The 12,863-nt window shown below is 38.5% G+C and overlaps 1 protein-coding gene across 3 annotated transcripts in view; it reads left to right on the forward strand.

Moving 5' to 3' along the window:
* Positions 1–824: 824 nt before the first annotated feature.
* Positions 825–12,863, forward strand: part of lgr4 (leucine-rich repeat containing G protein-coupled receptor 4) — a 106,830-nt gene continuing 94,791 nt past the window's right edge. Inside the window, exon 1 of one of the 3 annotated variants that reach the window (XM_069905252.1) lies at positions 825–1,251. In XM_069905252.1, the coding sequence (XP_069761353.1) occupies positions 998–1,251 (254 nt within the window). In that variant the 5' untranslated portion in view covers positions 825–997. The remainder of the gene's footprint in view (positions 1,252–12,863) is intronic. The other 2 variants (XM_069905242.1, XM_069905257.1) reach the window with 2 other exon arrangements.

Consider the following 12,863-nt stretch of genomic DNA (forward strand, 5'->3'; position numbering starts at 1 on the left):
TTCCAGCAGCTGTCACTGAAGGTTTTGTCATTAGCTATATGACACCTACCTTCAATGAATGTCTGGATCTGGCAGCGACCTGAATCCAGGAGAAGTTTAATGCTGAGGACGAGGCTTTGTCGCCACCGGTTTTGTTTCAACACCAAACCACAGTATATCGTAAGAACGTAATACATCCTAAAATCTCTGATCATGGGGTGTGCGACTGAAATGCACTTAACTGAAGGCTGCATTTTACCAGTTTTTGAGGTGATTACATTTGGTACTTTCTTTAACCACCCCCCCCCCCCCCCCAACATGTTGCACTTGAGGATGGGATGTTAAATTTAAAACCTTTGTCTGTTCGAGGAATGCAATTCTGCTGGAGTGAGGGGATTGCAACTTGGTCCGCCGGAATTTCTCACACTAGGGATTTTGTTTTGTCTCCAGGCTTCCCATCTTTAGAAACCAACGTAATTTACTCAATTGCTGCTTCTAATATTTCCCTTTAACATTGAATCGACAGAACTGGCTTGAAGGGCCAAATGGCCTATTCTTAAGTCAAGCTAATAATGTCTTGGGTGCAAGGGACGAGACTAAATTATTGACAAAGCGACGAGCCACTCCGAGCCTCCTACATGATTTAAAAGAGAAGTTGCCGCAAAAATAACCTTGGGTGAAATGTTGGACGCACGGTCTTGAAGGCGGGGTGGGGGGGGGGTTGTGGGAGGGAGGGAAGCGGGAGCGGCGGCTCGGGGTGTCAATCATCCGCTGGCTCCGCCCCCGGGCCCGCGGCGTATCCAATGGCGACGGGAGAGGGGCACGGCCGTCTCCGTCGTCTGCTTGGTGGGGCGATACGTCAGCTGTTTACCGAGCGGCGGTGCGGAGTGCGGGCAGCCGGAGCGAGGGTTCCGCGTCGCCGGCTGGTGGGGCAGAACGGGGGAGAGTTGACGAAAAGGGAGTTTGATTCGCCTCCTCTTTAAAAAAAAATCGTGGTGATTTCTTGCCCCTTCCCTCCATGTGCCGGTGGTGTGCGCGGTGCCAGCGGCCGGTGTCCCAACGGCGCTGCCCGGCTCCTCGGCGGCGGCGGCTGCTGCTGCTGCTACTACTGCTTTGGGTGGGATCGAGCGGGAGCGGCGCCGAGAACGTGGCTGCTCCTTGCCCGGCCGTGTGTGTCTGTGAAGGCGACAGCGGCTCGCCGCACAGGGTCGACTGCTCCGGTCGCGCACTCACCATCGTCCCGCAAGGCCTTGGCATCTTCACCTTCTTTCTGTGAGTAGAACGAACGTGGGGTAGTCCGGCTCCAATGTTAAAAAGGTGTTGCATGCTCTTGCATTGAAGGTGGCGGACCGCCCCCGTGCACTGGGGCTGTCAGCCAAGGTGGCGAGATTTAAATCCGGCAACTGGGGCACAATTTTCAAGCCAGAGATGCCCATAATTTACGATTGCAGTAGATATTAATCGTGAGCACCAACAACCATCATGGGCTCTACTTTTCGTCCAGGTCGAAAGCAGGACATTGCCAATTGGGAATGTCCGAGAGGAAAGATTGCTTGTTGGAACTTGGGGGGGGGGGGGGGGCTACTTTGTGAATTTACTACCGAAATATTCTCAACTTTAAGGTAGTTTTTATTATGAAGGTGGCATAGTCATGGAAATATTTTGGGCAATGATTTTTTTTAAAACTTACCTGCTTAATGTGGGAGGTTTGACATTGAATAGGTAATTTGCATCGACATTAATTCAAGTTTAATTAATTTTACTTTTGTAGAATCCTATTAACAGGCCCTAGTGGCTTGGTTACTGATCCAAACCTCTTAAGACGTAAACAGTTTGTTTTGGCTTTTAGGAGCTTGCTCCATACAATTGTGGTGGGGAGAAATAATTTCTTTATTCCTGGATGTCATCTGTGTTGTCTGATTTAACTTGAGCATGAAGCAGTGCTCCGGCGGACCACACAGAATGACGCTGCTGAAGTTGGTAGTTCGTCAGTAGGAAACTTATGGGAAATAGATTTATTAGGAAAAGTTCCCAAGTACTCATTGAAGTTTTTAATGCACACTCTGAAGTGTAAATTTTGTGAAATTAGTGGAATTGACTTTTGTGTATTAGCAATTTTACCAGTAGTTAAATACTGATTAGCTCTGCATGTGCTCTATCTGCTCATACCCCTTTCAGTGCCCCCCCCCCCCCCCCCATGTCCAAAGACAACCATGTAAGTGGGCAATTTGACTCTGGTTACCAGCACACATTGCCTTGCTTGTTGCAATATATATTGAGCATACTGTGTTTACAAAGCCGAGTAGTATAATTATATGCTTTTTTTTCCTGGGAGTTTAAAAGTACATGAGCCAGTTTTCAAGTACAGGAATGGAGATCAATTTCAGGAGGTGCTTGTTATTTGTATTCCTTTATTTCACTTTTTTTTCCTGATTCTTGCAAAGTCAGAAAGTCTGGATACTGGATTTTTTTAAAAATGAATCTGCCCACAACTTGAATTTGCAATGAGAATGTCTCAAAAAAGCTCAACTTTTCTGCACCCAAAATATGTGCAAGGAAATACATTGCTTAAAAAAACATGAAACTTGACTTTCATTTGTTAATACCCAGATGTCATACACCTGAATGATTTTTCATTTAGTGCATCGATTGAAAATAATTGTATTTAGACAGTGAGCTTTCTTTATTTAAACAATTTGTAAAGTGTACCTCCTGGATTTGTCAGAAGTTTTGGAATTGTACTTGAAAGAAAATTGTTTCCAATAGAAACTGAAATTGCTCCAAGATAAAATAACTTTAATGCTTTCTAAGATTTTTTTAACAATAGTTCACTTTATAGATAGTATGGTCCTCAATTTTGACTGCACTTATTATACAAGGATAATTTAAAACATGGTCAGACATTACTGATAATAGAAAGTATAGTAATTTGACCATGAGCCTACTTTACAATTGCAATCATACATCCTGCCAAATTTGTGGCTTATGATAGTCAAATGCTAACAGCTATATTTTCCCCATGCAACACAATTAATAATTAAAGAAAAATAACTTGTTCTTCTGAGTTTTGCATTGAATTTATTCTTGTCTGTTAGAATATTCACAAATTCTATCTTAGTATTGAATGCATACTTTTTTTAATTTGCTTTTTAGTTTGGGGGAAAAAAGACCCTTTGTTATTAAATACATTTGTGCAAAGGATGGTGTTAAGTTTCTGGAACAAACTCCTCAAAAAAAAACAAATTGGGCCATAATATTTGACAGCAGAATGTAAACTGCACCAGGGAAGCTGTTAAAATGCCACTGATCTCATAATCAGAAGTGCAGCATTTATAAAGCCATTAATTATTTTTGAGACATTTTTTTTCCAAATAACTGCCTTCAGCCTTGTATGTTCAAGGATTTTAACTACTTGTTCAAATTAATGGTCACTTGTATCACTTTTTTGTATGACTTGCTCATAAATGTTGTAATCTGAAAACAAACATTAGCATATTTGAAACTAATCCAGTGCCCAATGAAGGTTTTAAAGTTTTTTCTTCTGCTGTTGTGTCATAATAACCATATATAACCATATAACCATTTACGGACAGGCCATGTCGGCCTTTCGAGTCCGCACCGGTTCACTAGAACAAACTCCACATATATTCTGTTATTTCAGTAAGTACAGTACTTTGAAAAAGTATATTCTTTATAGTTAATGTTTTTAAAAGAGGACAAGAAACAGAAGTTTGCAAAAAAATTAGAATCTTTTGTGCAGTACTAGTATGTACACTTATAAATTGAATTTACTGACAAACCCATATTTCCAAATTTAGTGTATTTACAGTACAATAAAATTTGTAAGATGTAATTAATGATTTGTGAATAAATACCGTCAAATAGAAGCTTATATGGTAACTTCATAATTCCAAGATTTTTTTTCTCAAAGAAGCAATCTTTTGGGGTGGGGGAGGGAGTTGGTGTGCATGTGTATGTGTGTGTGACTATTGCATAAATAATGGGAGGAGGTTGAAATTTGGTCATAAGAGTTGTATAGCATCAAAACAGTTTCAGCTCCACTTATCCATACTGGTAAAATTGCCCACCTTCATTCTTTCCTTTTGGCCAAGTTTGGAACGTATCCAAATTATTTCTATCCATACATCAGTCTAGATGTTTTTTCACCATTACTTGCATCTAGTAGCCATAAGTTTGGGTAGTTAGTAGTTTGCCTGTATTTGCATCCTTGATTTAGCCCCTTTTCCTCTGGAACCTTGCGCCAGGAATTGACAGCCAATTTACCAGTTAAGAATCCAATGGAAAAGGGAAACAATCAGCACGCTGGCGTCAACCGACCTAAAATCACGTCGGGGATTGACAGCCTTGATCCCTACTCATATCCCTGGTGTCAGCTGATGCCGGCGTGCCAAACAAACCAGTGGAAAAAGGATGTTGCATCCCTGGACTATTGTTGAAGGGAGACTGTCCTATCCCTGGGGATGACTTGTGGTCAGTGCGAAAGCAATTGGTGACCCAGTTAAAAGTGGCCTAGTGGAAACAATAAAAATGGTTTCTTTAACCGGGACACTGCATGGCCAATTGACTGGAATGCCGTGGAAACAAGGCTATTGTTAACAAAACAAAATCTGTTTATCTTTTTGCAGATAAGATGCTAGAAGTACTGTTAAGTGAGCTAGTTATTCTATTTGTTGATCTGATAAATACTTCAGAAATTTGCAGCTTAAAAATAAATTCTGATTCTTTGAATAACAAGGCAGATTTTTTTTGGCACCTGGAACAATACATAAAATCGCCTTACAAGTTTCCAGTGAACACTTTATTACCACTGATGCATTGCAGACAAACTAAAAAAAAACAAAATTTTTCATATTGTCTTTTCTAATTATTTGTTGTTAAAATTTAATCCCTTGTCAGAGGGATTTCTATGTGTGGCATATTAGTTCTTGATAGTGTTACCAGCAAGACCAGTACTTGTTGTCCATCCTCGTGTGTGGCGTCTGCCACCTTAATTTGGCTGCCGATTTTTTTATTAGTGGTTGAAAAAGTGTTACAGGACATTTTGATCTAATGACTGAATGGATGTTACTGTGTTTATATTAGTGTATGGTTGTTTTCCAGACTCTTTTATGTATTCTTCCAAAGGCGCTATTTGCCATGGTGAGTCTGTTGTCTATCTCATTGTCGATCCTTGCATCCGATGAAACGGTGCAGCCGAGATAGGTAAACTGGTTGACCATTTTGAGTTTTGTGTGCCCGATGGAGATGTGGGGGGGCTGGTAGTCATGGTGGGGAGCTGGCTGATGGAGGACCTCAGTTTTCTTCAGGCTGACTTCCAGGCCAAACATTTTGACAGTTTCCGCAAAACAGGTCGTCAAGCGCTGAAGAGCTGGCTCTGAAAGGGCAACTGAAGCGGCATCGTCTGCAAAGTGTAGTTCACGGACAAGTTGCTCTTGTGTATTGGTGTGAGCTTGCAAGCGCCTCAGATTGAAGAAACTGCCATCCGTGCGGTACCAGATGTAAACAGCGTCTTCATTGTTGAGGTCTTTCATGGCTTGTTTCTGCATCATGCTGAAGAAGATTGAAAAGAGGGTTGGTGCGAGAACGCAGCCATTGTTAATGGAGAAGGGTTCAGAGAGCTCATTGCTGTATCTGACCCGACCTTGTTGGTTTTCGTGCAGTTGGATAACCATGTTGAGGAACTTTGGGGGGCATCCAAGGCGCTCTAGTATTTGCCAAAGCCCTTTCCTACTCACGGTGTCGAAGGTTTTGGTGAGGTCAACAAAGGTGATGTAGAGTCCTTTGTTTTGTTCTCTGCACTTTTCTTGGAGCTGTCTGAGGGTCTGAAAAACCTCACAAAGATTAGCGTATACAGAGCCGTTGTCATACCCACACTCCTGTTCGGCTCCGAATCATGGGTCCTCTACTGGTCAGTGCGAAAGCAATTGGTGACCCAGTTAAAAGTGGCCTAGTGGAAACAACAAAAATGGTTTCTTTAACCGGGACACTGCATGTCCAATTGGGTCCTAGAATGCTTCCACCAGCGTTGTCTCCACTCCATCCTCAACATTCATTGGAGCTACTTCATCAGCAACATCGAAGTACTAGAGATGGCAGAGGCCGACAGCATCGAATCCACGCTGCTGAAGATCCAACTGCGTTGGGTAGGTCAAGTCTCGAGAATGGAGGACCATCACCTTCCCAAGATCGTGTTATATGGCGAGCTCTCCAAAGAAGAGGTACAAGGACTGCCTAAAGAAATCTCTTGGTGCCTGCCATATTGACCACCACCAGTGGGCTGATATCGCCTCAAACCGTGCATCTTGGCGCCTCACAGTTCGGCGGGCAGCAACCTCCTTTGAAGAAGACCGCAGAGCCCACCTCACTGACAAAAGACAAAGGAGGAAAAATCCAACACCCAACCCCAACCAACCAATTTTCCCTTGCAACCACTGCAACCGTGTCTGCCTGTCCCGCGACGGAATTGTCAGCCACAAACGAGCCTGCAGCTGACGTGGACGTTACCCCTCCATTAATCTTTGTCCATGAAGCCAAGCCAAAGAAAATAAATTAGTGTATGGAGGATGATGGTCATGCTCCTTCTGCATTTGGCAATTGTATTAAGATCTTGTTCATTTTCATTAATTTTTGATTTAAGTTAGTGCTGATTTGTTATTGCATCTACTTGATCTAATGAGAATGCGTGAGTGGTTCTATTGATCTGGATGTTTTTCTCTAACCATTCTTTAAAATATGCGGTTTGTTGTTTAAAATATGGTGCAATGTTGCTATGATAATCAGTTCAAGTACCATGTGAAGTGCATGCCAACAGGTTATTCTGGGTGGGGGGGGGGGGGGAGGAATTGCATTGAAGTGGCGCCCAACTAATACTTGTCTGAAGTCCATATATAACAAACATTTCCAAGAAGAGAAACACTGCAAAATCTTTGCCAACTAATTTTATCCTTTCCTAACCTGGGGGCACGCAAGCTCCATTTTTATGCTATTACTGCCATTCTGGTTATTTGAAAATTCAAAGCAGATTGTAATCATGTTTATTTTATGGATTAAAAATATTTTAATTTGTTAAGGAATGTACTGGAGTCAGATTTTCTGTATGCTAGAGATGTTAGATTCTAGTTTTATGGTATGGATGCATGCCTTCTGGACACCAATTGCATAGTTTAGAACTGACTCTTATTGGAATAATTAAAATTGAAACACCTTGAGGGAATCAAGAACTTAAAATGTAAATGTCAAATAATTTCACCTTTGCCATTTGTCTAAGTATTGTTATCTAACCTGAAATCCTTCATTGTCAACATGATAGGAAAACAAAGGATATCCTTTTGGTAAAATTTGAAAAACTAAAATAAAAAGATAGATTACTGAACAGTTGCAACATTTTGAGCAATGAACACGATGAGGTATAATTAGTGAACTATGTTTATAACCATTTTTTAAAAATGCTTACATTTCATGTAGAAATTGCTTTTATTTTGGGAAGTTCACTTTAAGCTTGAAAACTCTTTAATGAGCCTTTTTGAGGAATGATTCTCTCTACTCTGGACTGCTGCTTTTCAAAGCAAATCCTTTTAGCCACTGGCTATAGGTCTTGATTTATACTACCTTCAGTTTGTGCATTCCAGTGTTGGTGGTGACTTGAATTATGAAATTTGAGGACTGATAGCTTTTTTTCCCCCAACCAGCAAACTGTTGCCAATTGTTGCACTGGATGTAGAAAAATTGTAGTTTTAAAAAATTAGAAACCCCACATGATGGCTTATTTGAACAAGTGTGAAAGTGCTTTGTCGTGTGAGTGTATAAATTGATTTCTTCCAATTTTATTTTTCTCCCTCAATGAAATTTTGATTTTTTTTAAATTAACTGAGCCTAATAATAGAACAGTTTAATATTTCCTGCATAAACTTCTGAAGGAAAGATTACCTGTATGACTTTTAAAAAGTGACTGGACATGATATACACACTGGAATGTGCTGGCTGAAAAGGTGAAAGTAGTCACTTTCAAAAAAAAAGTATTCCATAAATATTGAATGGAAAAAGCAGGAAGTGAATGATGTTATGAACATTATAATTTTTGAGAGAAGCTTGCTCAGAATGATGTGGGATGATTCCCTAAACTGTGAAATGATACTATAATCTGTGAAAATTCCCATTTTAACTAATTAGACAGGTGGCATTGGTAGGAATATATGGTAATTTCACAGTTTCATTTTTATTACTGTAACCATTGTTGAGTGAATGGCGTGATATTGTTTAGCCTTGCAATGGTGCCTTAAAAGTACAATATGGTCCAGGATAACTTCTCATTTAAACTTACTTTCTATAATTGAAGAAGTAAATTATTTCACATAACATTTTTAATTTGTTGGTTTTACATTAGATTTTTTTTCCAGAAATATTATCTATAAATACAACATTACAACATGGGCTAAAAATAAAGTTTAATGATCTTAAACAATTTGTAATCATTACTGATTAGTTCATGTGGGCAGATAAGCAATAAATTGCATTGTACATATAAAGTTTGTTAAATGATTACTCAAAGAATCCAATGCAGTAAAACTTGATAAATTTGACAGCAAAAATATAAATTTGATCTATAAAAGGCAAAGGAAAGAATGATTTGTTCATCTGACTAATTATAAACTTATTTGGATTGTGTATTTGGTACGTCGAGGGGAGGAAATTAACTGAATGTGAGTTGCCTTTTGAGGCGGGAAGAGAACTTGGCAAATAACAGAAAAATCCTATTTTTATATATTAAAAAAATTGTATACTTACCTCTTGTTTCCACAGGAAACACGTTTACGCTGACTTGCTCTGACGTGGTGGATGTGCAATGTACATCCGATACACAGCGTCACTACATTGACTGTGTAGTTGGCTTCACTATCCTATGTCCAAAAATTCAGGAAAAGGAAATGTCTCTTGATACTCCGACCATTGATAGCTATTTTGATTAGCGTCATGCGAACGAACCTCCTGACATGTCTCCTTGGTTTGCTGCATATTTAAAAATCCTGCGTTGTCATCACGAGGTGAATGCATCATAGTGTGTCATCAGGAACATTGTATTCACTACCAAGTTTCTTACATAGTGCCTGCTGTCAATTTAGACTGCAGGCGGTCTGTAAAAATGTCTAAGGGTCCTGGAGGAAAAATGAAGGGATGGAATTTAGCAAATAAATTCCATCACAACATTTTTACACTACCAGCAGAGCAGGAAATTTGTGCAAATTTTCCGCTTCTCAGCAGCTGTGTAAAAGTCATAAACGATAGATCTATTTGTATGCTGTTTATCAGAATCCTGTAAATGCATTGACTTCTGTCTCAGCCAGGAAATGTAACAAGCATTGACACAACAATGAAATGACAAGTTTTAAAATATTATTTTCGTAGCACAATGTATAGTTTGTAACTACACATTTCATTTTGCCAAAAAAAATTATAGCTTAATAATTTTGAAATGAAAACTTTCAAGAAATGACAAAAGCAACTGCCGCAAAATATGTTTACTGGCAAGCTTCACAGTATCCATTTTGAAATGAGTTGTTAGTTTCCACTTGGTTGCATATGAATAGTTGCACGGGCCCTTGACCTGGTCCCTCCACAGGGAAGCTGATGTGGGCTTTATGGCAGGAACCTTGCTGGTAACAAAGAAAACATATGGAATATTTCACTTTCCCTTTTTAGGTTGGTTCAGCTTGGTGATTTGTGCTGCACATAACCATCAGTTTCAGAACATGGGGTCAACATTGACCTACCTTTCGGTGATATTTTGAAGAACCCATCCAGCTGAGAATTTGGTGTTTGAAACAGCCAGTTGTATTTATGATACAAAACAAATTTTAAAATGTTAAATTATACAGTAAAATGATGAACTGAGGAGTTTATTCTTTCCATGGGCAGTGAGGCTGCTGAATGACTTCAGAAGCAACACTCCATAACTATTTATGAAGGATATTTATTTTAATATATGTGCATGGCTACTGCATGTGTGTATGCTTTGTATGTGTTATTTCTGTATGCAGGTTTTGCACTGTTCTGCACTGTGGACTGGAGAGCACTGTTTTGAGTAGTACTAGAACAGTTGGATGACAAATAACCTTGAACTTGAACTTATTTTTGGACATCAGTATGTTTTTATGTTGAAACAATCTTGATATCTGCACATTTTTTGGGGTTGTGTGTTGTTCACAAATGTCTCAAAACAAGTGTTTTTAACACTTTAATCTGGAATAGTAAACACTAACATGTTAATAATTGACAGAATTGTTCTTTTTTGGAAACTTGGAGAAGCCTACCTATAGTTGTTTTAAGGCCAGTTTTCCAGCATGTCAGGATTCCTGAATTCTTTTCTGAACCATTTGATTACAGGATGTGAAATTGGTTCTGTTTCTGTGTTCTACAAATCCCTCAATAAGTCAATCCCTTCAAGAATAAAGTCTGCAAATCCTTGGTGAAGTTGTTACTCTGTCTGCCTGTTCCTTGTTTGCCCCCTTTTCCACCTCATTAAGTTAACTTTAAATCTTGATGTGGTTAATGACATGCAGGGTTGATTATTCTCTTTGGCTAGTGAGATATTTCCTTCCAGTAATTGAGTTCTATGGCCTTTCACCCAGGAAACGCCTGGATGTTTAATTTGTTTTTCAGGGAGTGTTAGTAAGCAATTAAACCACACAGTGTTCTTTTTAGGTACCTCGCACCTGTGGTGTGCCAAATTATTCAGCAAATAATTTTATTTTAAACAGTTCATTGTATTCTTTTTTAAAGCTATGTTTTAATAAAATTATAATAGTCTTTTAGTAGCCTTAAGATTTTGTTAAAGGAGTTGACTAATTGGCTACAGAATTTGTTTAGCTTTTGTTGACAACTTTTTACCTACAGCTAATGGTATTTTGAATCATAGTAAAATATGTAAATGTACCCACTTTTTAAAAAAAAAAACATCTTATTTTCAAATCTTATCGAAAGGCTTGGTGAATATAATGTGTTCATATGTGTAAGTATGAAGTGAATTTGGGCATTCGTAGTTATCTTCCCCCAGTGTCACTTGATTTGTGACTTTAAAAAAAAATTATCCATATGGCAATGTGTCTGTCTTTCTAATCCTATTGGCTCTAATTTCTTTCCACAATTAATTTTTTTTGTGTTGAGAAATTACATTTGACTGAATCTTAAGAACAAGAAATGCTCAGATGAAATGGTCTGCTTTCTTGAGATTCTGATGGCTTAGAACTGATTAGATGAATTCAGTAAGTCTATACTGCCAAAAATATGGACCCCTATCAGTTTGAATGCAGTCTTGACACTAAAGCCTTTGCCTTGAAAATTAGTTATATTGCCCTAATTAGTTTGAGTGACTGCACCTTTTTTTTAATGATTTACCATTCACTAACATTTGACTATTGAAGTAGAGTGGTGAGTTGAGTTTGCAAATGTAGTGCCAAATGAACAACAGCTCAGCATTTGAACACATCATCTTTTCTCTAAAAAGGTAGTAAAGCAGCAGTTTGTTGCTGCCTATGGAAACTTGCTTGTTTCTGATTTGGCAAAATATTTCTGCTTTTCTTTTTCAAGAATGGTATTATTCCATTATAATCTCCATGAGCATTTGCAATATTCAAAAATGTAGTAGAAACTCAGCAGGTCATGCATCATCTATACCTCTCATCAAGGTATGAGTAAAAAATGGGCAGGTGTCTGAATAAAGAGATAGGGGAGGGGGAAAGGGGTGGAGCATAGGGACATGGGTGGATACAGTGGGAGGGTCAAAGAGAAAAAAAGATGAGGGTAGCTCTCTGAATGCAGAGGGAAGGAGTGAGGAGCTGCAGGAAAAGAGACAGCAATAGGGAAGGAAAGAATTGGGGGAGGGATTTAACAGAAGTTGACGTGAATGCCGCTGTATAGTTAGAGATTGCCCAGTCAGAATACAAGGTGTTCTTTCAATTTGCCAGTAGCCTTGGTTTGGCAATGCAAGAGGCTGTGGATAAATACAGTATTTAATATTTACACATTGAGTTCATTTAACTATTTTTTTTTCTGATTCAACTTTTTGACATTTAATGCATCAAATATAAATATGCATTGCCAAAATTCAATTTGTACAATCAATATCTGTAAATTTGGCTATGTAAAATCTCTAAATGAAGAAATTGCCATGGTTAAGTGAAGGGGGTAATAGAATAGATCGCCACCCTACCAGGTGTCAAATAAACACTGTCAATAGCAGAAAAATGTACAATAATTTATCAAAAATTAAGTTGCAGCTCTCCTTTTTAAGTACCCTTTGTTTTGTTATCATTGGTCATGTGGGATTATAGTTATATAGTGGTTAATTAGTAGAAATTAACTAATTATAGGAACCAAAAGCAAACAAAAATCATGTAGAAAGAAGTTGTACATTGTTCTACCATTAGGTAATGAAAACAGACTGAAGGATGGCTTGAAGTACTGGGACATACATACTTTGAAACATGGGAAAATTAGCTGTTTTGTTTATTTTGACATTTGAATTGTCTTCTTAAAAACTTTCTATTGACATTAATACCTAAAGTTTCAGTGCAAGAGTTTATTGACCATATTTATTGTGATGAAAATTAACTGCATGGAAGCTAATATGAAAGGAAGTAAAAATCTTCCCTTGCCAATAATTTAACCATTAATTTGGCATTAAATAATTGCTACCTCCTCTCTTTGTAATTATAGTCCTTGACTAGTCCTGTGGTTCCATTGCTCTAACAAATTGCAGTATATCGTATAACAAACTCTATTAGCAATGGCAAATTAGAATTGCAATTTTTTTCTTTCTTATTGAATCTTGAGCCAAAAATTCTCCAATATATTCCACTGGATGTGTG

This window comes from Narcine bancroftii, chromosome 1 (assembly GCF_036971445.1).
Source record: "Narcine bancroftii isolate sNarBan1 chromosome 1, sNarBan1.hap1, whole genome shotgun sequence".
Taxonomy (NCBI): domain Eukaryota; kingdom Metazoa; phylum Chordata; class Chondrichthyes; order Torpediniformes; family Narcinidae; genus Narcine; species Narcine bancroftii.